The sequence below is a fragment of the Nannospalax galili genome, unplaced genomic scaffold (assembly GCF_000622305.1).
Source record: "Nannospalax galili isolate Female #2095 unplaced genomic scaffold, S.galili_v1.0 scaffold1191, whole genome shotgun sequence".
NCBI lineage: Eukaryota > Metazoa > Chordata > Mammalia > Rodentia > Spalacidae > Nannospalax > Nannospalax galili.
The window spans coordinates 414,283-436,429 of record NW_008330570.1 but is presented as its reverse complement, the minus strand read 5'-3'; the positions used below and the strand labels follow the sequence as shown (position 1 = coordinate 436,429).

The 22,147-nt window shown below is 47.9% G+C and overlaps 1 protein-coding gene across 1 annotated transcript in view; it reads right to left on the bottom strand.

The window, feature by feature from the left end:
- Positions 1 to 22,147, bottom strand: part of Dnmt3a (DNA methyltransferase 3 alpha) — a 112,814-nt gene that overhangs the window by 32,954 nt on the left and 57,713 nt on the right. Inside the window, exons 4-6 of the mRNA XM_008848553.2 lie at positions 17,359 to 17,629; positions 10,075 to 10,118; positions 9,499 to 9,645 (exon numbers count right to left, since the gene is read on the bottom strand). Coding sequence (XP_008846775.1) covers positions 9,499 to 9,645; positions 10,075 to 10,118; positions 17,359 to 17,629 — 462 coding nt within the window. The remainder of the gene's footprint in view (positions 1 to 9,498; positions 9,646 to 10,074; positions 10,119 to 17,358; positions 17,630 to 22,147) is intronic.

The window sequence follows — 22,147 nt, the reverse complement described above, 5'->3', positions numbered from 1 at the left end:
CGAGCTTCACAAAGATGGGCTTGAGGGTCAGCTTAGACAGGGAGAGGAGGCTGGTTCAAGGGCCTCACTTCTGACCCAGGTTTGAACTTTGTTACTGTACACCAGTGGAGACTAGAGTCGGGCTCTATCTAGCTGACTGCTAGGTGCAAGATAGCCTGAGACGGGGAATATGTTTTGGCCAGCGGATCTCCCTAAAAACATTCATGGCTCTTTCTTTGCTTCTAGGGATAAAAATATTTCTTTAAACATTTTTTATATTACATTTGTTTGTGCATGTATCTGGGCCCATGTGTGGTATGGTAGTCAGAGGACAACTTGAGGGAGTCATTTCTTGCCTTCTTTGTGGGTCCCCAGGATTGAACTCTGGTCATCAAGCACCTTTGCCACATAAGCCATCTCATTGGCCTGATAAAAATATTTCTTACACAACTGGTGGTAGAGGTCAGGGTAGAGGGTGTGCCTAGCATGCCCATGCACTGGATTGAGTCCCCAGTATCAAATTTATCAAACCAATGATAAATTTGTAGAATGTACCTTGGGTTTGTGGTAAAGCTAATGCTCTTGGCTGGAGGTGCTCAGTCAAGTTCAGGTTCCTTCCCTAATTCATGTTTCACTGAAGCTGGCAGTTGCACCCTGTGACATTACTACCTCCCCTCACTTATTTTCCCATTACTAAAAAGTGGGGGCTGGTCCAGAAGCTACTCTCCCCATGTCCCAGAAATGGATCTCCTAATGTGCAAACAGCCTGTCCAGCAGGGCATGGTGACTCATGCCTGTAATTCCAGTACTTGGAGGCCAGGCAAAAGGATGGCCTTGAGCTGGAGACCAATTTGGGCTACCTAATGAGTTCTAGGACAGCCCAAAGAACCCACTGTGGGTTACAGTGTGAGAATCTATCTCAAAACAAACTCCCAACCCCCCCCCCAAAAAAAAAGCTGTGACTATTTTGCACCTGTAATGCTAGCACTTAGGTGATGGAGGCAAGAGGATCAGGAATTCAAGGTCATTCTCAATTACAAAGTAAGTTCGGGGTGGCCTGAGTTTGGCCCATGTATCTGGGGAACTGAAAGTAAAAGGAGAGAGAGAGAGAGAGAGAGAGAGAGAGAGAGAGAGAGAGAGAGGACAAAAACACTCCAGTCCATCCACTTAATAGGACAGCAGGAATCCGTTTTGACAATTTTCACAGCCTGGTGCAAAAGCCAACCTTGGATGTTAATCGTAATTATGAGCTTTCATGGGCACTCCAAATGTTCCTATGCCCCTCCCAGGGTGACCAGGCATCAATCCAGGAGCAAAAGTTCAGCACAGCAATACTGTGGAACATCTGGTCAAGTACCCAACAGGCTTTGCAGGCTGGCTCCATCTTTGGGTTTAATGTTATTGGTCTCCTTGACAGAAAGCTCTGATCACACCTTAGTCACAGCCCCTTGCAGGAGGACCCCCTGCTCAAGGGGTGCAGAAGGACTGCTTATTAAGTGGAGTATGGCTCAGCAGGAGGTAGCCCTCTGGACACTCACAGGCTGCTCTTCCCAGGGCAGACAGGAAGCAGTCGACCCTCTGGTTGTAAAGCAAAGGGAGTCCACATTTGTTAAAACTCACAGAAGCTGCAGCAATGGCCAATAAACATATGAAAAGATAACCCAGCCTTACTTATTATCTGGGAAATGACAATTAGAATCATGACAAGAGAGCTTTTTCCCACCCATTCCATTAGTAAAATAGTGCTGTTGGCCAGGGCAGAAGTCATCTTGCACTTTGCACTTGGAACATGAATCCATGAGTGGCCCCATTCTAGCAATTTTTATAAAGTGCAAAATGCGCATTCCTTTCACTTGGCCTATCTTTCTAGAGATCTGTCTATAGAAACACAGACCCACAAAGAGGCACAACTAAGCCTAGCCTGCTGGAAGCCCTGTACCACATAAACCAGGGTGGAGACACACACTGGGGGAAGTGAAGGCAGGAAAAGCTGAAGTTTAAGGTCACCTTCACCTTTTTTAATAACAACTACATGTCCAGTTCAAGGCTGGGTTATGTGAACCCAGCCCTCTAAAAAAAAACAGAAGCAAAGCAAGGCTGTTTACTGCCATAGTGTGCCTGGATAACAAAATATTGTGAACATAAATGGCCAGCAGCAAGCGTCTGGTGAAATAAAATCATGACAATTCATGTGGTAATAAAATAATAATTATGTGGCTAAACCGGCCAGACTTACTATAAGTGAAAAAAACCGAACTGTAAAATGAAACTACAGTGCGGTTCCATTTATAAAAAACAAACCTGTGAGGCAGTGTTGTCTATTTATACACACAGATGAATAGTAAAGAAATAGGACACATGTATACCAACCTGATAAAAGCATTAAAAGTTTTTATTATTTATGTGTTTGATTTTTGAGATGGGGTCTCGCTGGCTAGTCTGGAACTTGCTACGTAGACCAGGCTGGCCTAGAACTTTTGGTGATCCTCTTGCTTCTGCCTCCTGAGTGCTCGGATTTCAGGCATGCAACATTATGCCCAGATCTAAAGTTTATTAAAGGAATTAAAACTGTGGGGAGAGATTTTAAATCTTTCTTAATTTCTTTATCTTATGAGTGTTTGCCTGCACGTATGTAAGTGTACCATGCGTACCTGTGGAGGTCAGAAAAGGGCAACAGATGCCCTGGAACTGGAAGTTAGCTGCCATGTGGGTGCTGGGAATCTAACCCAGGTCCTCAGGAAGAGTAGCAAGAAAGTGCTCTTAACTGCTGAGCCATCTCTCCATTCTCCCAGGAATATTTTTTTAATAATGAGAAAGTGATCATGACGGGAGTGGTGGTGCACGCCTTTAATCCCAGTACTTGGGAGGCAGAGGCAGGTGGATCTCTGAGTTCAAGGCCAGCCTGGTCTACATAGTGAGTTCCAGGTCAGCTGGGGCTACAAGGAGACCCTGTCTCAAAAAAAAAAAAAAAAAAAAAAAAAAAAGTTCATGTAATACTTATATAAGTTAAAGTAACTTAAAAAGAATATCAATCATGGCAGGGCATGATGGTGCACACTTTATAATCCCAGCACTTGAGAAGCAGAGCCAGATGGATCTCTGTAAGTTTGAGGCCAGCCTGGTCTGTATCCCAAGTTCCAGGTCAGGCAGGGCTACACAGGGAGACCCTGTCTCAAAACAAAACAAACAAAATTATCAAATCAGCCCAAGGCCTGGAAAGTTTAAGGCCAGCCTGAACTATCTAAGAACATGGCATATACCATGCACACATACACAATACTAAGTCAAAAATAAAATAAAAATTACCAAGCTCCTGCCTATGCCAGCTCTGTGCCAGGAGCTTTGAAGGTCAGCATTACCTTATTAATCCACACACTTCTCCATTTAGGATTATTTCTTCACGAAGCCCACCTTTATCATAGACCTACTGAATGCCAGCTCTACATGCCCCCGAGGCCTCTACTGAACAAACATGGGCTGGGTAGAGGCAGAACACAACTGCCCAGTCCTCCAATGGAGATAAAATACACAGGGAAGAGAGGTGCACGGCTCAGGAGTCTGGATATCAGCTTGGTGCTAAGGTCTCAAATCCAGAAGGTAGGGCTCACTGAAGTCAGAATTTGCACAGTGCCTCCAAGGCCAAGTGAACTACATCTTCCCTCCCCTTCAGGAGGATGGTTTTACTCCTTCCTCACAGCCTAGGGTAGGGTTAGGGTGTATCTAAGGGTAGGAGGGGGATGGAAGACAGTGAATCTCTGGCTGGATCATATTGTTACCATTGCTATGCAATATTAAGAATCTAGTAAGTATAAAGATGCAGGAGCCAAGGGTCCTGACCGTTAAGCTGGGAGTCAGGGAAGATACTAGATATCCTAGAGGTAGATATGGTACCTTGGAGTGACTTCGAATCTGGTCAGGGTGAAAAGATGAATGAGACCTAACATCCATGGGCTCTCAGGGAGTCCTAACACTACTGGGCTGATTGTGGAGGTCAAAGGGTTGAAACATTGGGAAACAAATCCAAAATCTGGATATATGATGTGATAAGGAGACTGTAGATTCTATAGCAGGGCTTGCTGGTTGATTATAGCAGAGCTGGCAGCCAGAAGACAACAGCTGCCCCTCTCCAGCAGGAATTCCCTGGTCAGTCTCAGAGATGGAAGAGATGTCCAATTTCCCTTGTTACCTAATTTTAAATTTATTTCATTTGTGGTATTCTAAACTGTTATATTTTTTAAAGTTTAGGGAGGAGGGCCAGGCGTGGTGGCACACACCTTTAATCCCAGCACTCAGGAGGCAGAGGCAGGCGGATCCCTGTGAGTTCAAGGCCAGCCTGGTCTACATGGTGAGTTCCAGGACAGCTGGGGCTACAGGGAGACCCTGTCTCAAAAAGACCAAAAAAAAAAAAAAAAAAAAAAAGTTTAGGGAGGGAATCCTGGACAGTAGACCTTACTCAGTAACACAGATCTAAGGAAGAGGGAATTAAGCTGGGGAAAGAAGCCTTTGTTTTGTGCTATTGAGCCCAAGGACTGAACCCAAGGCTTCCTGCATGCCAGGTAAAGTACTCTACCACCAGGTTATATCCCCAGCCCTGGAAGGGCTTTTGGCGTGAAGGCAGCCTCCTAGGTAGGGTCAGGCGGAGACTGAGGACTAGTGGAAGCTTTTAGCAGGCCACACAAGCCCTTCAGGCTTGAGTTGCACAGTTTTATCCATTTCTGAGAAGGCACTGAGGGTTTGTGCCTGGGGAATTGTGCATCTGAAGCAAGCTCTTTCTGGAATACCTTTCCTCACCCCTCTCCCAAATTCCAGGTCATTTAAAAAAATATATTTTATTTATTTTTACGTGTAGGAGTATATTGCCTGCATGTATGTGAGTACACCCGTGTTGTGCAATGCCACAGAGGTTAGAAGAGGGCTTTGGATTCCCCTGGAACTGGGAGTTCCAGTTATGGATGTTCGGATGTTTGTTATGGATGGTTCGTAGCCGCCATGTGGGTGCTGGGAATTGAACCTGGGTCCTCTGCAAGAGCAGTCAATGCTCTTAACCACTGAGCCATCTCTCCAGCCTCCCAGCTCATTCTTTAAAAGCCAAAAGCTGCCTCTTGGTGCTAAATCAGTCTAAGCCCCCTCCTCAGGGACAGGTACTTTCTGCAGGTGCTATGAGCCCTCATCCAGTACTTTTGGTAGTTCACAAAGTTCACATGGTACTTAAACAGGAAGACTTCTAGAAGGTAGAGGGCTCAGAAATTTTTCAACAGCACAGGTGGTTGCTCCATTTCAAGGTCAGGAAATGCAGGCTGGAAGTTCCATGGCAGGGCCTAGGAAGTTGAAGAATAGAGCCTGGGGGTTGACAGCAGGGGGGAGGGCAGATGTTTGACTCTATGAAAGCTCTGGTAAATCTCACAAAGATGGGTGTGTAGATTACACTTGTGATCCCCAGTACTTGTGAAGCAGAGGCAGGAGAATCAGTTGAAGGTCAGCCTCAGCTACTCAGCAAAAATTTTAAACCAGCCTGAGTTACATCAGTCACAAAAAAGCAAACCAAACAAACAACACAAGTTAAGTGTTAAGTGAATCAAGAAGTGGGGCTCTGGGGATGCCCTGGTTAAGGGAAAGAAGATGCTGAGAACTACAGGAAGTGGGAGCTTCAGAGGCACCAGAAAGGCCCAAAGAAGTGATTTCAAAAGAAAGGATCAAAGATCAAAGCACTAAGATGAGACTGAGAAACAGGATGGATTTCTGGATGCTGTTAAGCCATTAGAAAGCAGGCCTGATGGCATCAGTTACTGGCCTGTGCTATGGCAGGATGTGGATATTTTTTAACCTACCTGTTTCCCCAAGGTTCCTATTATCTGCAACCGACCCTTCTCTATCCCCTAGCATAGCCCAGGAGGGCTGGGTACAGAATTCAGAGCCAAGTCCCTTAAGAGCAAGAAGCCTACATTCTTTTTTTTTTCTGTAACCCCCACACTGGAATTCATACATTCTGTCATTTGTGTTAAGACCTATCACATTAAGTTAGTGTCCCCAGGCATCTCTCAGTGCAAGTTCATCCACTGGAGTCTAGTCAACCTATCTAGAGTCCCTCCCTTTAAGAAGATCAGCTCTTTCTTAACCAGGAGTAATCAGCTGCCAATAATTCTTCAATCAAGATTGGGGCCTGTCCATTTCCACAGTTCTGTGCTGGGGTTTTGTCTGGGAAGCCTAAATTCTAATCCCATTCTGGCCCCATTCCCAACTTGCTATGTGAGCTTATGGCCAGTTAACTAGCTAGTCTAGTTAGAACATAAGAAGCCTTGCTGGGCATGGTGGCACATGCCTTTAATCCCAGCACTCAGGAGGCAGAGGCAGGCGGATCTCTGTGAGTTCAAGGCCAGCCTGGTCTACATAGTGAATTCCAGGACAGCTGGGGCTATAGGGAGACCCTGTCTCAAAAAGACCAAAAAAAAAAAAGAATATAAGAAGACCCAGAGTCCTAGAACTTGTACTGGAGGTCACAGAGTATTTTCCTGACATCTTTATAGGACAGGGATAAGGAACAATTTTATTGATAGAAAGTACATTTTGTTTGAAGTTATAAATACCTCCAATGGTTTAACTTTTTCCACTTTTCTCTTAAAGTTTAAAGTTCAATGTTACCTTTAAAAACTTATTTTACAGTTATCTGTGGTGTTGTAGTGTGTGTGTGTGTGTGTGTGTGTGTGTGTGTGCGCGCACGCGCGCGCACCGCACGCGCTCAGGGGCCACATGTACCACAACTTGGATATGAAGGTTAGAGGACAACAGGGATTGAACTGGATCTTCAGTGTTGGTGGTAAGTGCCTTCTTCACCTGCTGAGCCATCTCACTGGCCCCTTCAGGGATCCCTTGATTGGCTGAGCTGAGGAAGCAGATGCCCAAATCTAGCAGATTAACTAGAAAAGCTTCTGATGATTGGCTGAAGTAGGTTAACAGATACATGCAGGTTTTGTATACTATTTTCTCCTCTCTTTTAAAAAAATTTTTATTTTTTATGTGTATGAGTGTATTGCACCCATGTTGTACAATGCCCTCGGAGGACAGAAGAGGCCGTCGGTCAGATCCCCTGGAACTGAAGTTACCGACAGTTGTTAGCTGCCATGTGGGTGCTGAGATTCGAACCCAGGTCTTCTGCAAGAACAACCAGAGTTCTTAACCTCTGAGCCATCTCTCTAGCCCCTTTCTCTTTTATGTTAGCAAATGTTCCTAACTTTATTTATTTTATTTATTTATTTTTGTGAGGATCAAGGTTTCACTGTGTAGCCAGAGCTGGCCTGGAACTTACCATATAGACCAAGCTGGCCTCAAACTCTTGATCTTCCTGCTCAGCCTACAGGCATGTGCCACCACACCTTGCTTAAATATTCTTAATTTTAACAGCCATGAGCCACCATACCTAGCTTAACTGTTCTTAATTTTAAAATGTCTTTTAAAAATTTTAGAAGAAACATAAAAATGAGAAAATGGATCTTCATTTCCTAGGAGTTGAGAAAATAACCCTTCTGGCTGTGACTCTGAGCAGCCTCCATACCCCCCACCCCCAGCACTTCCTGCCTCAAGGCTCAAGAGCAGAAACACTGCACAGAGCTAGGGGGTGAAGCAAAGCTCCCCCCTTGGAGTTCCAGGGTCCTAGGCTGTTTTAAAACAGCCCACTTCCCAAATATGCATCCCACAGAGGGCGCAGAGCTCAGGGCTAAGAGCACCTTTCTCAGACCTCAGTGAGGCTGCTTTTTCTCTAGGCTCTTCCTGGAGGATAATTTCTGCCTTCCTGGATCCCAAAGGAACTGGGAACAATAAAGTAGCCAGGACCAGGCCCCTCCCTAGCTTGGAACTTTCTCTAGAGCTAGCCACCACCCCCCCAATACACACAGTCAAATGGCCTGCAGTCAAGATGCCAGGAGCTACCATGAAATACCCAAGGTGGTGGCTTCCTCCCCCTCCCTGCGGCAGTCCCCATCCCCCTCTCTGTACTTTCTCTTTCTCACCAGAGCTCTCTGGGGGCTGATGGCCCTCTCAGGTCTTTATCTGACTTCCCCAGTTCCTTTCCCTTCTGCAGCCCTCCCTCCAGAACAACAAACACAGATGTTTCTCAGGAGAGACACCAGATTCTCCAGGCTTGCCTCATGAACCTCCAGTGTAGCTTTTGGGGCCTGATGACCACTGACCACAGGAAATGTGCTCTGACACTCTTGGTCTCCTGTGGCACCATTTCAGGTCCACAGCTGCAACTCCTCCTCTCCTCTTGGCCAATAAACATTGGCATTTCTACACATATAATCTGGGACTTTGTCTCCCTCCTCTTGATTGGTAGGCGCTATAGACCTTGTCTTTGGAATCTGTAGCCCATACTGCCCTAAGCCCAGCCCTAGCCCCTTGGCATCCTACATTGAACCTTTGACTCCCTCTTCTTTCCCCTAGTCCTCCCATCAGAGGAAACAGCACAGCCATCATCTGTGTCCAGGCCAAAGCCCTGGGAGTATTCCTGCCTTGTTCTGTCAGTTCCCTGGCCCTTTCAGCAACGTGTCCTATGATTCCATCTCCAAAATACGACCCAAAGCTGTCCTATCTCCACAGCTGCCACTTGAGACATTCCTCTGCACCCACAGTTTTCCAGAACACACGGTGTAATTAGTTTTGGGCAGGATCCGCAAGGCCTTGGTGACTGGACTCTGCTGCCCTCCCCTGCCTCATTGGGCCCCATTTTCCCCCTTGCTTATTTCACTTTATACGTGCAGTCTGCCAAACAGTCCTTGATTTGCTCATGCTATTTCCTCTGTCCAGAACACTGTCCCCATCCCATTCATCTTGGAGCCAGCTCTTCAGTTCCTTCAGGCCCATCCAACCTTTGGACCTTGAGAAACATCAATGTTATCTTGTTATCTATAAAGTTCATGCATGAGAACCATAGAATTGAATTATAAGAAAAAAAATCGTAAAAAACACCCTCAATGTTTTAAGTAAATTTACTTTTTTTCTTTGAGATAGGGTCTCCCTGTGTGGCAGAGGAGGACCCTGAACTAATCCTCCTACCTGCTAAAAGGCTGGGATTACCTGTCGCTGTCCCACACCTGGTTTTAAATTTATACTTTTGTGTTAGACTGCATTCAGGGCTGCTCTCAGCTGGATATGTTGGACACCCCTGCTAGATCTTACTGGAAATGCCATCTCTTCAGAGAGACCTGTCTTGCCCACACACTGAGCAGGCCTCACAACTCAGCCCTTAATTTCTTTGTCCTTCTCACCCATTAGACAATGAACTTCACAAGGGCAGGAGCCCCATCTGCACAGAGCCTAGAACACAACTTGGTACACTGTAGGCACCCCAGAAACACTTGATGAAAGAGCAAATGAACCACGTATTGCCTAGTAGAAATTCCCTGGAAATTCTAAGAGTTAACCTGAGAGGGAAACTGAGTCTCAGCTGCAGCCTGACAACAGCCGCAGAGGGGCTGTTTGGTTTGCTGATTCTGTACCTAGGGTCCAAGCTAGAAGGCACCTCACCTCCCTTTTCCAGCGTGCCAGCCACTCATCCCGCTTGCGTTTGCTGATGTAGTAGGGATCCCCCGCCTGGAAGGTGAGCCTTGGCATGGGCCGCTGGCGGAGGCTGGACTCCCAACCCAAGCCACCACGGAGTCGGCCCCGGGAGCCCTAGGAAAGACAGACAGGCATTAAGATGGGCATAGACTCCCCTAGTGTTTGCCCCTCCTGGAGGGGAAACTGAGGGCACTACTCACCTCAAACAGAATACACAGATTCTAGCTCCTAGCCAGAGGGGCAGACCCAGAAATGCTGGGCAAGCTCCCTGTGAGCCAGAGAAGTGAGGAGGGATGTAGAGTTGGTAGGGATACATGGGCAAGGCAGTGAAAAGTATTTGATGTCTGGAAGAGGATGAGCTGCCTGGCTGGGGGACTTCCAACCTCCACCCTCACTTCCTCTTCTCACAAAGAGATACAAAAGAGGGGTGGGGGCAGGGACCCACCCTCTGGCCCCCCTCACACACATTCTTTCCCACAGTCCATCAGAGAGGTGGCTTCTAGAATCAAGATCCAGAGCCCCTGGGGTGAGGAAAACACTTGCCTCCATTTTCATGGATTCGATGTTGGTCTCCTTCTGTTCTTTACCTGTGGTAAGGGAAGAACAAAGGAACTGTCACTGGGGTCACTGAGGTAGCTCAGGGGCCATACCTGGAGCCTAGGGGCTCTGCAACCTGGGACAGGGTACTGTAAGCATTTGCTTGTTCATTTGCCATCTATGATGGCCTGCCAAATACCAGGCTGGCTCCAAGGGCTCAGAACAAGGCCTGGAGCACAGAGAAATGGTCCAAGCTCCAGGCCAAGTGCATAGGAACAAGGGCAAAGTCAGGGGTGTGGTTTCTAGCCAACTGATTGGGTCTCAGGGACATCAATGGGGCTTCACAGTATCCACCCTCTGCTGCTCCAGCCTACAGATCTCTAGGAAGGGTAAGGAGCAGGAAGGCAGAGGGACACAGCAGAGGCTGGACTGAAGAAGCCAGACTCTGTTCGCTCCTTTGTGTGGGATAGGAAAAGGTGCCCTCGGAGCATGAGGTGTGTGCTGGGACAGTGACATGGGTCAAACGGAATGAAACCCAGTAAAGCAGCAGCTTCATCTTTCATGAGTCTGTCTCCTCACCGAGAACATTTCTAAATAGAATGGCGCTATGATTAACATGAACAGTCCTCCATTCCTTCTCTCAGGTCATCCAGATGGGTCTGGATTCCAACAGTGTGTTGCTCTCATTTCCTCACAAACACAAGCTTGGTGTGAGCACAGAGCAGAACTTGGCACACAGTACATGCTCAATGCATGTCAGAGTGCTTCCCCTTCCCTAGAGATAACCTGTTCCCCTTCTGGCTTCAAGTTCCTAGGAGGGACATCTGGGCAGGGTGCAGCAGTCCCCCCACTGTGCAAGGAAGGACACTTGCTTTTGGCTGGGCTTCTCTAGAACCTCTCTAGACCAGAGAAGAGAGTAGACCCATCTTCCTTCACATCCCTGCCTCCTGCCCTGATCCTTTCCCGGGCACTCCTGCAGCTTGCTAAGGCTTTATCTGCCTTGTGGAGAGGTGTGTGCCTGCCTTTCACCTGGGTCCCTGAATTCTTTTGATCAAGGCTGAGAAAGTACGGAGCTTGGGCCCAGTGCAGAAAGGCCACTAAGGCTGGCTCATTTAGCGGTGTCTCTCATTCTGCCGGGGGGGCGGAGGGGAGCCCGCACGGGACACGACAGACACATGACACCACGACGACAACACGGACACGAACATAGAACCCTAAACGGAAAAAACAGCCTCTGCTGCATCTCCGGGGGTCAGGAACGGAAACCACCGCAGCATTTAAGCTGAATCCTTAGTCTGGATTGTTTGCTTTGCTCTCACCAGACACAACCTGATGCTTCTCTCTGCACCTGCCCAGGGTACACAAGACAGCCTCCATATCCCTCTGTCCTGGGGCGCGGAGGTGGGGCAGACCCTGGGCTGGGCAGAGTGGCGCTGGGCCGGCGTGTAGCAGCGGAGGCTCGTGGGCGGAGCAAGGTCACCGTGTGTGGGTGGGGTAGGTGCGGGCCTTCTAAGGCCTGTCTCAGCCGCTTCCAGTTTCCTCCATGTCTTCTCCCACTGCAGCCAGCTCCCCACTTTCCATCCGGCTCCCCCTCCCGCCTGCCTGGTCTCTCGGCCAGGGCCCCTCCCGGCTGCGACCCCGGTGCTGGCCCCACGGTGCCGGGAGGGGGCGCCTGGCCTCGATTCCTCGCGGTCGCTCAGCTCAGCTCCTGCAGGCGCTGCAGCTGGGCGGCTGGGGGCGGCGAGTGGGGACTCAGGGCTGGCTACATTCTCTCCCGTGTCCTTTGGACCTGGGAGTTAACTGGAATACCCTGTGGCTTTTGATTACATTTACCAGGCGTTATTTGTTCATTAGAATGCAAGAAAATCAGAGCTGAAAAGAGAGGGAATTCTTGTCCTGCCCCTACATTTTTCACTGAGGAACCTGAGGCCTAGTGAAGGGAGTAATTTACAAGAGGCGCTGTAATCAGATATCAGAGCTCCTGACTCGAGCCACAGCCATGTCCAATGCACCATTATTCCTCAAGTTCCCCTTTGCCAATCCTCCAACCCCCAAGATCTCCCAAACTGAATGACTTCCTAATGCAGTTTCCAATTGGCTTCCTTCTGGAATTTTCTCCTCTGCAGACTGCGCATGCCCACGTAAAGTGACCTCTCTCTCTCTCTCTCTCTCTCTCTCTCTCTCTCTCTCACTCACTCACACACACACACTCCACAAACTAGCTGCCTCCAAATGCGGCACTTGTTGCTATGAGGACAGAGTCAGCTGCTGAATGCTCCTCTCTAACCCATCTGCTCCTGACCCAGACCCAGATTCCCAGGGCCAGGTGGCTGTGGCCTTCCAGGGTGGCCCCCAAGGCACCTCAGGTCCTGGGAATAGGGAAGGTCTGGGGCTTCTAACACCTGTTGGCCTGAGGCTGTATCCAGTCAGGGGCAACCCCAATTTCTCTTTAAGATAAAGGTGATGCCAGGTTTAATAGGAGAGCACTCATTAGCCCATGTTTGTCTCCATGCTCAATCTGACCAGCGAGGTCTTATGCTGACCCTCATCTCCTTTATTTGTTTGTAATAGAGTTATACATAGCCCAGCCTGGCTTCAAACTCTTAAGCAGCTGCAAATGACTTCTGATCCTCCTGCTTCCACATATCAAGTTCTGAGATTACAGGCATGCACCACCACACTGGCTTCCTTTACTAGATGTATAATCTTGGCTAAGTAATTTAGTCTTTCTCAACCTTCATTCTCCTCATTGGAAAAACAGGGTCTTCACATGGGCTCAAGGCTGAAATGAGAGACTATGACTGTAATATGCACAGACCTCATGAGGATCTCTTTAAGGTAGAGCTTGAGATTCTGCATTTTAGCTTTCCAGGTGCTACTGGAGCACTGAGGGAAGAGCACACCAACACATAGTGCACAGTGGCTCTAGTTACCATGATCACCATATGATCTTAATGCCAGGAGCGGATGCAGGCACCATCCCAAGGCAACACCTTTTTTAAACTCCGTGTGTGTGTGTGTCCATCCATCTGTGTCTGTGCATGTGTCACAGTGCTCATGTGGAGGTCAGATGACAACTTGTGGGGAATGTGTTCTCTCCATCATGTGAGGCTCAGGGATCTAACCCAGGTGGTCCCTCAGGTTCAGCAGAGATGCCTCTACCCACTGAGCCATCTTGTTGACCCAGGTGCTGGCTCTTGACTTTATTGCTCATCTCAGCATCTGGTCAATTTCCAGTTGCTTCTCCTGGCCTTACTCTCAGGACCTCGGGTTCCTACACACACAGGAGGATGTCCATGACACCTGGATGCTGCCTTAAAACTCTCCATTGTGCTGTACAGAAGAGCACAGTGGGATTCCAAGAAAGATACATAGAACCCTCTGAAAAGAACCTTACAATGAGGGGAACCATGGTTAAATCTCTTCCTTGGGGACCTTAGTCTCTTTCCTCATCTGCAACTGACTGCTGAGGCATGGCCAGGCTCTGCACAACACCCAAGCCAGAGCTTCCAGGAGACCACTGGCCACTTCTCCAGGTTAATGCCCTGCCTACCTCAGCATCTAAGTCAATGGCACAGAGGCCTTCAGGGAGCCCACCAGTTCTGACCCCTGGCAACATCTCCATTTCCTAGAGAACTAGGAGCACCCAGAAGTGCCCCAAGGTCTTGGGAGTGTTTGTGCCCACCACACTCAGACCTGTGCCCAGGAATCACCCTTGACATCATTCCTTACCTCTTATTATCTCTGGCACCTCACTTCATCTCTGCTGGCTGCCCTTTGCTGATCAGGGCAGCCTGCTTCCCACACCTGCAGCAGTCCCCTAACCTCTCATCCCACTTCCCAGCCCTTTCCACCCAGTGGGGAATCCAGTGACTGAGTCATTTTTTCCAATCACAGCCTGTCACCTCTGAGAAGGCAGCTGGGAAAGCCTGGTCTGGTCACCTGCCACCCACTGCTGTCACATCCTTCCTCTTGGCCCTCTCCACTACGGTCTGGTGGATTCTATCAGGTCCCTAATGCCCTGTTCCCTCCCACCTAGGAGCCCCCTCTGGGAACAGGTGTGTGCTCATCGTCTTCTACCTTCACCTGGTAGGCCAGCTTAGGTTCTGCTGTCCTAGCTCTGCAAGGCACTTCATTTCCTTTCCCTTGGAGCACTGATCTCTGTGTATAATTGCACATTTTATTTTATTTTTGTTGTTACTTAGTTTTGTTTTTGAGACAGGCTGGACTCAAACTTGATATGCTGAGAATGACTTTGAACTCCTAGTTCTCCCACCTCTGCCTCTCAAGTGCTGGGATTACAGGTGTGTGATGCCATATCCAGTTTATGCAGTTCTAGGGGTGGGACCCAGGGCCTTGCACATGCTAGGCAAGCCTGTGCTCTACCACTTAGCTACATATCCAGCTCTAATCACACATTTGAAAGTGCAGATTCTCACTAGCCAAATATGAAGTTCTTGAAAGCAAGAGCCAGGTTTTAGTTCAGGATGGTTTCCCTAGACTAGCACAAGACTTGGCACATACCAAACATATTTAATGAACACCTGCCCATAGGAGTACCACATCTGTTTGTGAAGGACACTGAGCTCTGGGACTCTTGTACACCTGGAAGTGTGAACTGCAGGGAGGTATCTTTCTCTTTGCTCTCTCCCCTCTTCCCAGAAGCTCTCACAACACCCCTATCAAGCGAGACAGGTACTTGGAAGCCTGGATACATGAGTATCATGCAGTATAGAGCACCAGAACAGGGAGGTGCAAGAGCAAAATTTGACAAATCCTGGGTTGGAGAGGTAGCTCAGTTGGCACAGTGTTTACCTAGCATGCATGAATCCTGGGTTCAGTCCCCAACACCATATCAAAACAAGCATAGTTCAGCAGGTATTGGTGCCTGCCACCAAGTTTGATCCTTGATCCCTGAGTCCCATGTGGTTGAAGGAGAGAACTGATTCTCACAAGTTGTCCTCTGACCACACACATGCTGTGGCATGAACATGTGTGCATGTATACACGTGTACATACACACAAATAAAAATGTAAAAAAGGCATAGAGGTACATAGCTGCAATCTTAGCACTTAGGAGGCAGAGGCAAGAGGATCAGAAGTTCATGGTCATCCCAGCTCTGCCAGGATTAGAGGCCATGAACAAGTAACCTAAGGCATACTTTCTTTCCCCCCCTTAAGATGGGAATAATAATACCTCTTGAGTAAGATCATTTGGAAAAGTAAATAAAACAACAAAAGCAAAGTGCTTCAGAAAGTGTTTTGGGCATAGTGAAGCATCATAAATATTTTCTGAATAATGAATGAAAGATATTTTTAAATAAGTTTGGAAACCTCTTTTCTGGAAATGTTCCCTCTTCTGCATAAATATTAGGTTTGGATCCATGCAAAATAAGTTATGCCAATTAATCAATTTACTCATTCCATCATACACACTTGGAAGGAAGATTTTCTGAAATTAAAATGCACATATGCAAAACAACCTGGCAGGGCCCCCGGGAGGATCAAATGTGATAATGGAGGAGGAGGTGCTGTGTAAACTGTGAAGCCCGGTACAAATGCTAGCTGTCCTCATTACTAACTTGTTTACAGCTTGGTTGGCCCTGAAATCTCTGGCTTAACCTGAAAGAGAAAAATGGGCAACTTTCCAGAATTCCAGGGCTAGGCCAAGGAGTTCCCAGATGGAGCAGTCTGAGCTGGGCAGTACAGAGTTAGCCTCCTCCAGGCCTCTCCAGTGTCCACTGTCACAAGCAAATTTCCAATAGAGTCAGCTAAACTGCAGTGAGCCAGGAACTCTGTATGAGTGTGCAAGGTATCTCTTGTCCCCATGGGCCCAGGCCAGATGTTACATACAGTGGTCCCCAAAAGCTGCAGGTCATGAACAAGAGTAAAGTCAGCTAGCAGTGGAGGAAAACTGAGGTGCACAACCAGCCTAGAAACAAGGGGGCACCCAATATACCAGTCTAACATTCCTTGGCATTATGCAAACCCACTTTAGCCTGCTGCCATAGCCAACATTTTTTTCTCCATAAAAAGCTGAAACTCCAGATTTTCATGTGAAATTTCTTAATTTTTAAAATCTGGCAACTAGTTTTCTTTCTTTTTTTCTTTTTTTGGTCTTTTTGAGACAGGGTCTCCCTGTAGCCCCAGCTGTTCTGGAACTATATAGACCAGGCTGGCCTTGAACTCACAGAGATCCGCCTGCCTCTGCCTCCCAAGTGCTGGGATTAAAGGTGTGCGCCACCACGCCTGGCTGTTTTCTTATTTTTTATTTTTAGTTTTTTGTTTTGTTTTGTTTTTTGAGATGGGGTCTCGTTGTAGTCCCAGCTGACCAGGCTGACTTTGAACTCACAGAGATCTGCCTGCCTTTGCCTCCTCAATGCTGGGATTAAAGTCCTCCACCACCACACCTGGCAATTTTATTAATTTTACCATTTATTTATTTAATTTATTTATTTATTTGCTTGTTTGTTTATTTATTATTTATATATGAGTGTTGTGCCTGCATGTATGTAAGTGCACCCATGTCCTGCAATGCCCTCGGAGGACAGAAAGGGGTGGTGAATCCCCTGGAACAGAAGTTAGCCACTATGTGGCTGCTGGGATTTGAACCCAGGTCTTCTTCAAGAGCAGCCAGTGCTCTTAACCAAGCTGAGTCAACTCTCCAGACCTGATTTTATTAGTTTAATTTTTATTTATTTATTTATTTTTTGTCTTTTTGAGACAGGGTCTCCCTGTAGCCCCAGCTGTCCTGGAACTCACTGTGTAGACCAGGCTGGCCTTGGACTCACAGAGATCCACTTGCCTTTGCCTCTTGAGTGCTGGGATTAAAGGCATGCGCCACCACACCTAGCTTTAATTAAATTTTTTTTTTAATTTCTATTTTATCTGTATAACTGTTTTGCTTGCATGTATGTTAAGTGCACCATGTGTGTGATATGCCTGTGGAGGCCAGAAGAGGGCATCAGATCCTCCTCTAACTAGAATTACAGACTGATGTTAGCCTCCATATGGGTGCTGGGAACCAAATTCGGGTCCTCTGCAAGAGCAGCCAGTGCTCTTAACCTCTCAGCCCCACAATACCTAGTTTTTAAAAAAATGTTTAGAGCACTAGGTGCACCAAGTAAAACACGAAGGCTGTATTCATCCAGTGGCTTCCAGGCCATTGACTTGGCAAGCAGATAGCCAGCTCCTACCCCAGATCATCCTCTGGGACCTGCCACAGACACAAATCTGTGACCCTTGGGAATTCAGAGGGTCCAGAGAGGCTTCCCTCTAGCTGGGACTCACCTTCCTCTGCAGAGGCTCCTCGGCCCTCCTTGGGTACACAGCAGCCATTCTCCACAGCTCTGGAGGACTCTGGTGGGGTCTCAGCTGCACCCTCTCCCTCAGCTGGGGCCCCACCTTTTTGCCCTGCAGCAGGACTCCCCTCCTCAGGCTGGGGCTCACTCCGCTTCTCCAAGTCTCCATTGGGTAACAGCTCTGAAGAGCCTGAGTCCTGGGCCATGGGTGGGGACTTGGAGGTCACAGCAGGGTCCTTGGGTGTGTCGCTGCTTTCCACCTGGAAAGATGAAAAAAAGATAAAAGGGAGGATTAGACCAATGGTCTTTGACTCCTTTGAGTCACAAACCCTCTGAAGTTCTGGTGAAAGTTACACAAACAAAGAGTTTGTGTACAACATTAGAGGTTCATGGGTCTGATCCTTGAAGTTAAAGGTCTTTGGACATCAACATAAGACAGAGTAGGAAGCCAAGCAGGTGGGTCATTCCAGTTTCACTGAACCTTGGGTATCCCACTGCACCCTGACTCACTAATGGTCTTCTGGCCTCTCTCCTTTAAACAAACTGTCCTGGGACTGAGACTATAGCTCAGCTGGTAGAGTGTTTCCCTGGTATGCATGAAGCCCTGGGTTCGATTCCCAGTACTGCATCTACTGGGTATGGTGGTGCACACCTGTAATCTTAGCACTCAGGAGGTGAAGGCAGGAGGATCAGAAGTTAAAGGTCATCTTCAGCTACATATTGAGTTCCAGACCAGCCAGGGCTATATAAGAACTTGCCTCAAAAAAAAAAAAAAAAAAAAAAAAAACAAGGCCAGCAAGATGGCTCAGCATGTATAAGTGCTTGCTGTGTAAACCTGTTGATTCAAGTTCAATCCCCAGAACCCATGTAAATATAGATGAAGAGAACCCCTCACAAAGTTGTCCTCTAACCTCCACATATTTGTGTGGGTGCCCAGCTATAATACAATAATAATAAATACATTTTTAAAACCCTAAAACAAAACAAAAATGTTCCTTAAGTTTCCATCACTAAAGTAGGCACCCTTCCTCAGAAAATTCCAGTGCCACCAGATCAATTCTGGAGCCCCCCAGGCTGATTAGAACTCTCAAAGCCTTCCTCCTAGTCTTTCAAGAAATGGAGTTCTGGGGAGGGGGGGTGGGGGTTAAAGAAATTCCCCCAAAGAAGCAGTCTTCTGGCCTGAGCCACTCTGCCCCTTGGTTCAGGCCTCCACAGGTTCTCAGACCCAGTCTGACAGCAACCTGCAGCCTCTGCAGCAACCATTCCTACATGCCTGCCTGGAACAGCAATATGTTGCTTCATCCCCTGGGGCCAAGGATTGAGCCTACTAAGGGCTCCAGCTAGCAGAAATCAAATAAAGAATCTCCGTGGCTATCACATGAATCACCACGTCACCACACTGTGGGCTGAGCTCTTTCTTGCCCACTGCCCCTTCAGGATCTTTCAGACTGGGAAGCAAGGGAGGAACCCAAAGCTCTTGAAGAAATTTGTGGTTTGCCCCGTCGTCTGCTTTGTAAGGACAGAGCAAGTGCCAGAGAGCTTGTGCCCTCTGTTGTCTGTGCCTGGACCTTCCATTCTTGGCCACCTGGAAGTAAGTGGTCAGAACATCTTGGGAAGTCTAGAGATGCTTGGTCAGGGTCCCTGAATTAGAGATGTGCACATCAGAGATGTGCCTATGAATTTGAGATCAATACGGGATGCAAGAGACCCTGTTTCAAAAAACCAAAGCAAACAATAACCAAAAAAAGGTGCCTCACTTTCCTCAACTGTAAGGTGAGGTGATAAGGCTCAATCTATGGAACTTTTTCTAAATCTTTTATTGCTGTTTGTTTCATATAACCCAGACTGACTTCAAAGTCTGTCTGTCTGTCTCTCTCTCTCTCTCTCTCTCTCTCACACACACACACACACACACACACACATACACAAATAAATAAATGCAATTTAAACATTTGTAAAGAAAAAGGTTGATTAGCAGCTTGACATATAATCCTTTTGAGACATTTTGTTTTGTTTAAGACAAGATCTTATGTAGCCTAGGCTGCCTCAAACAAGCCATATAGCTAAGGCTGGCTCCTCTACCTCCCAAAGTGCTGGGAGTCTATGCATGTTGCATAGTGCCAGGCTTCCTTTTGCGACTTCTAACAATCACATGTAAATTATGTACTTATCCACATACACTAGATCCAGGATCCTGTTTTTATCATGCTATTCAGAACATTCTGCAACTTGCTTTTCCCCTAACACGGGCCTCTCTCCACATCTGCTCCATGACTCACGCAAACAATGGGCACTGGGGCCAGTCTGCTTCCGACTGCACTACGCACCCTGGCACTCCCAGTTCCCTAGAGCTAAGTGTATCTATCGGACAGTCTCAGGGTGGATTGGCTGGGTTGTCTAAGGGTAGAAAGAAATGCCAACCTACTGCAAAAAAGGTTGTAGTACCAGCACACAGCCTGAGGGGAGCTAGCTCCCAGCCCCTCCCTTCACAGACTCATTTCCATGTCTAGAATTGGAACCCTGAGACCCTGCTGCCGGGTGAGGAACCCTCAGTAGTGGCAAATAGAGAGCAGGACCTTGGGGACAAACAACAAACCTAGTGTCTCCTGGCCATGCTTCCCTCCTGGGAGTCCAGCAACTTGCCTTGTTGCTTTCCCAGTCTATGCTAGCCTCTGGGAGAAGAGCTCTGAGGAAGCTATACTGCTGTATGCCTCAGCAGTTGGGGGGAGGGGGTCCCAGGGGACGGCAGCAAGAAGATGAAGTACCTGGTGGAAGGGAGAGGGTCTCCAAGGGATTCTCCAGGCCCAGGCAAGCAAAGCAAACAGACTTCTGTCTACTACCTTTAACCCCCATGCTGTATGTCTGACCTACCCCAGGACCTAGACTGCCCTTCCCTTCCCTGTCACCCTGCAAGGCTGGGTCATGTGTAAGAGAAGGCCATGCACCACTGCACTGGTAGACACTATCCAGGGACCAGCAGTACCAGGCATGACAAGACAAACATAGTACTACAAGGAGGTGGGCATGGGTCATATTTGGACAGAATCAATCTCTCATGGTTGCTATGTACTCCTTTAGCCACCTGCTGCCCCACAGAGCTGCTTGAGATCATCACACAGTTGTTTACTTCCTGCCTGGAGACCACATGGTATCTTCACCCAAGGACTCACTTCCTGTTGACTGACAGTTCCAAGCTCAGGGATCCAGGAGTCTTAACTTTGAGACCCAGTCTATCCCAGGGGCCTGGTTAGGCCATATAGTCATTCAAGTACATTGAATACCAGCCCTACAAGGAGGACACCCTCTGCAGCAGCAGTAGGAGCAAGCATGCTGGGTGGATGAAAGGGATGGGGGCCCTCTGCACAGCCATAGGCACAGGAGCATCTCCTTACCATTGGTTCGTACCATCTTCTCTCCCCTCCTTCTCTCTTTCTTTTCTTTTTTTCAGCACCTGGAATTGAATGAACCCAGGCCTTCCTTGCATATGCTAGGCAAACACTAACTAGGCTATGTCTCCAACCCCCACAAAGCTCTCTTCCCAACCATCCCCACCCTCCACTGCCTGCCTCTCTTGTTCCTGTTTTGTTTTGCTTTTTGAGGCAGAATCTTACCTAGCCCAGGCTACCCTTGAATTCTGATTCTTCTACCTCCACCTCCTGAGTGCTGGGATTACAAGTATATACCACCACATCTGGTTTACACAACGCTGGGGATGGAACCTGGTGAGGGCTTTGCGAATACTAGGTAAGTACTCTACCCACAGAGCTACATCCCCAGCCCTCTGCTTCTTTTTCTTTCTTTTCTTGAGACAGGACTTTCTGATTCTGATGATCAAGAATCAACTACTGATCTGAGATTAGGGTAAACAGATGACCCCTACTCTGGCCAGCTCCTGCCTCCCCTTACCATCTAGAACCCCCTGAGCTAAGTGTGTCCCCTCCCTAGGGCTCTCAGACTCTGGATAAGTGAGCACAGCACATCCACCTGTAGGAAACTACACAGAGGAAGGAAACAGTTCTGCTGATAAAGGGCTAGAAGCACTTTCTAGTCTCTGAGGAGGAGCTGGGGGCTCACTAAAAGGGGCATTTTGGAGTGGCCAAGTCTGCATATCTATCTCACAGCCTCCCCCTCTTCGCCTCTTCTTATACCTAATCAGCTCTTGGAGCATAGGAACTTCGCTTGAGTCAGCTGGATGTAGCATAGAGCAGGATGCCCATCAACCCTCAATAAATATTCCCAATCACTTCATTATGCAAAGATTAGGTTAAAAGTGCAACCACCTAGCCAGGCATGGTGGCACATACCTTTAGTCCCAACACTTAGGAGGCAGAGGCAGGGGGACCTCTGAGTTCGAGGCCAGCCTGGTCTACATAGTGAGTTCCAGACCAGCTAGGGCTACAGGGAGACCCTGTCTCAAAAGGCAAAAAAAACCAAAACAAAACTGTATACACTTTGTTTATGAGTTAGCCTGGTCTACATAGTGAGTTCCAGACCAGCTAGGGCTACAGGGAGACCCTTTTGAGACCAGTGTGAGCTTTGGCCCTGTTTCTCTGTCAGAAGGAAGTATCATAGCAGCTGCTTTGGTTTTGATAGTGCCTTGTAAGGAGACTGCACACCACTGAGACATGCAATCCACTGGTCATCTCAGAAGGCACTGACAGCAGCTGCAGGTGACAGATTCAGAGGGAACAGGGGCAGTAGCACCCCCCCTCCTCTCTTCCTTTGGGGCTAGGTGGTGGCCTCTGGAGGTGTGTGTATTACCACACCTAGCTACCACA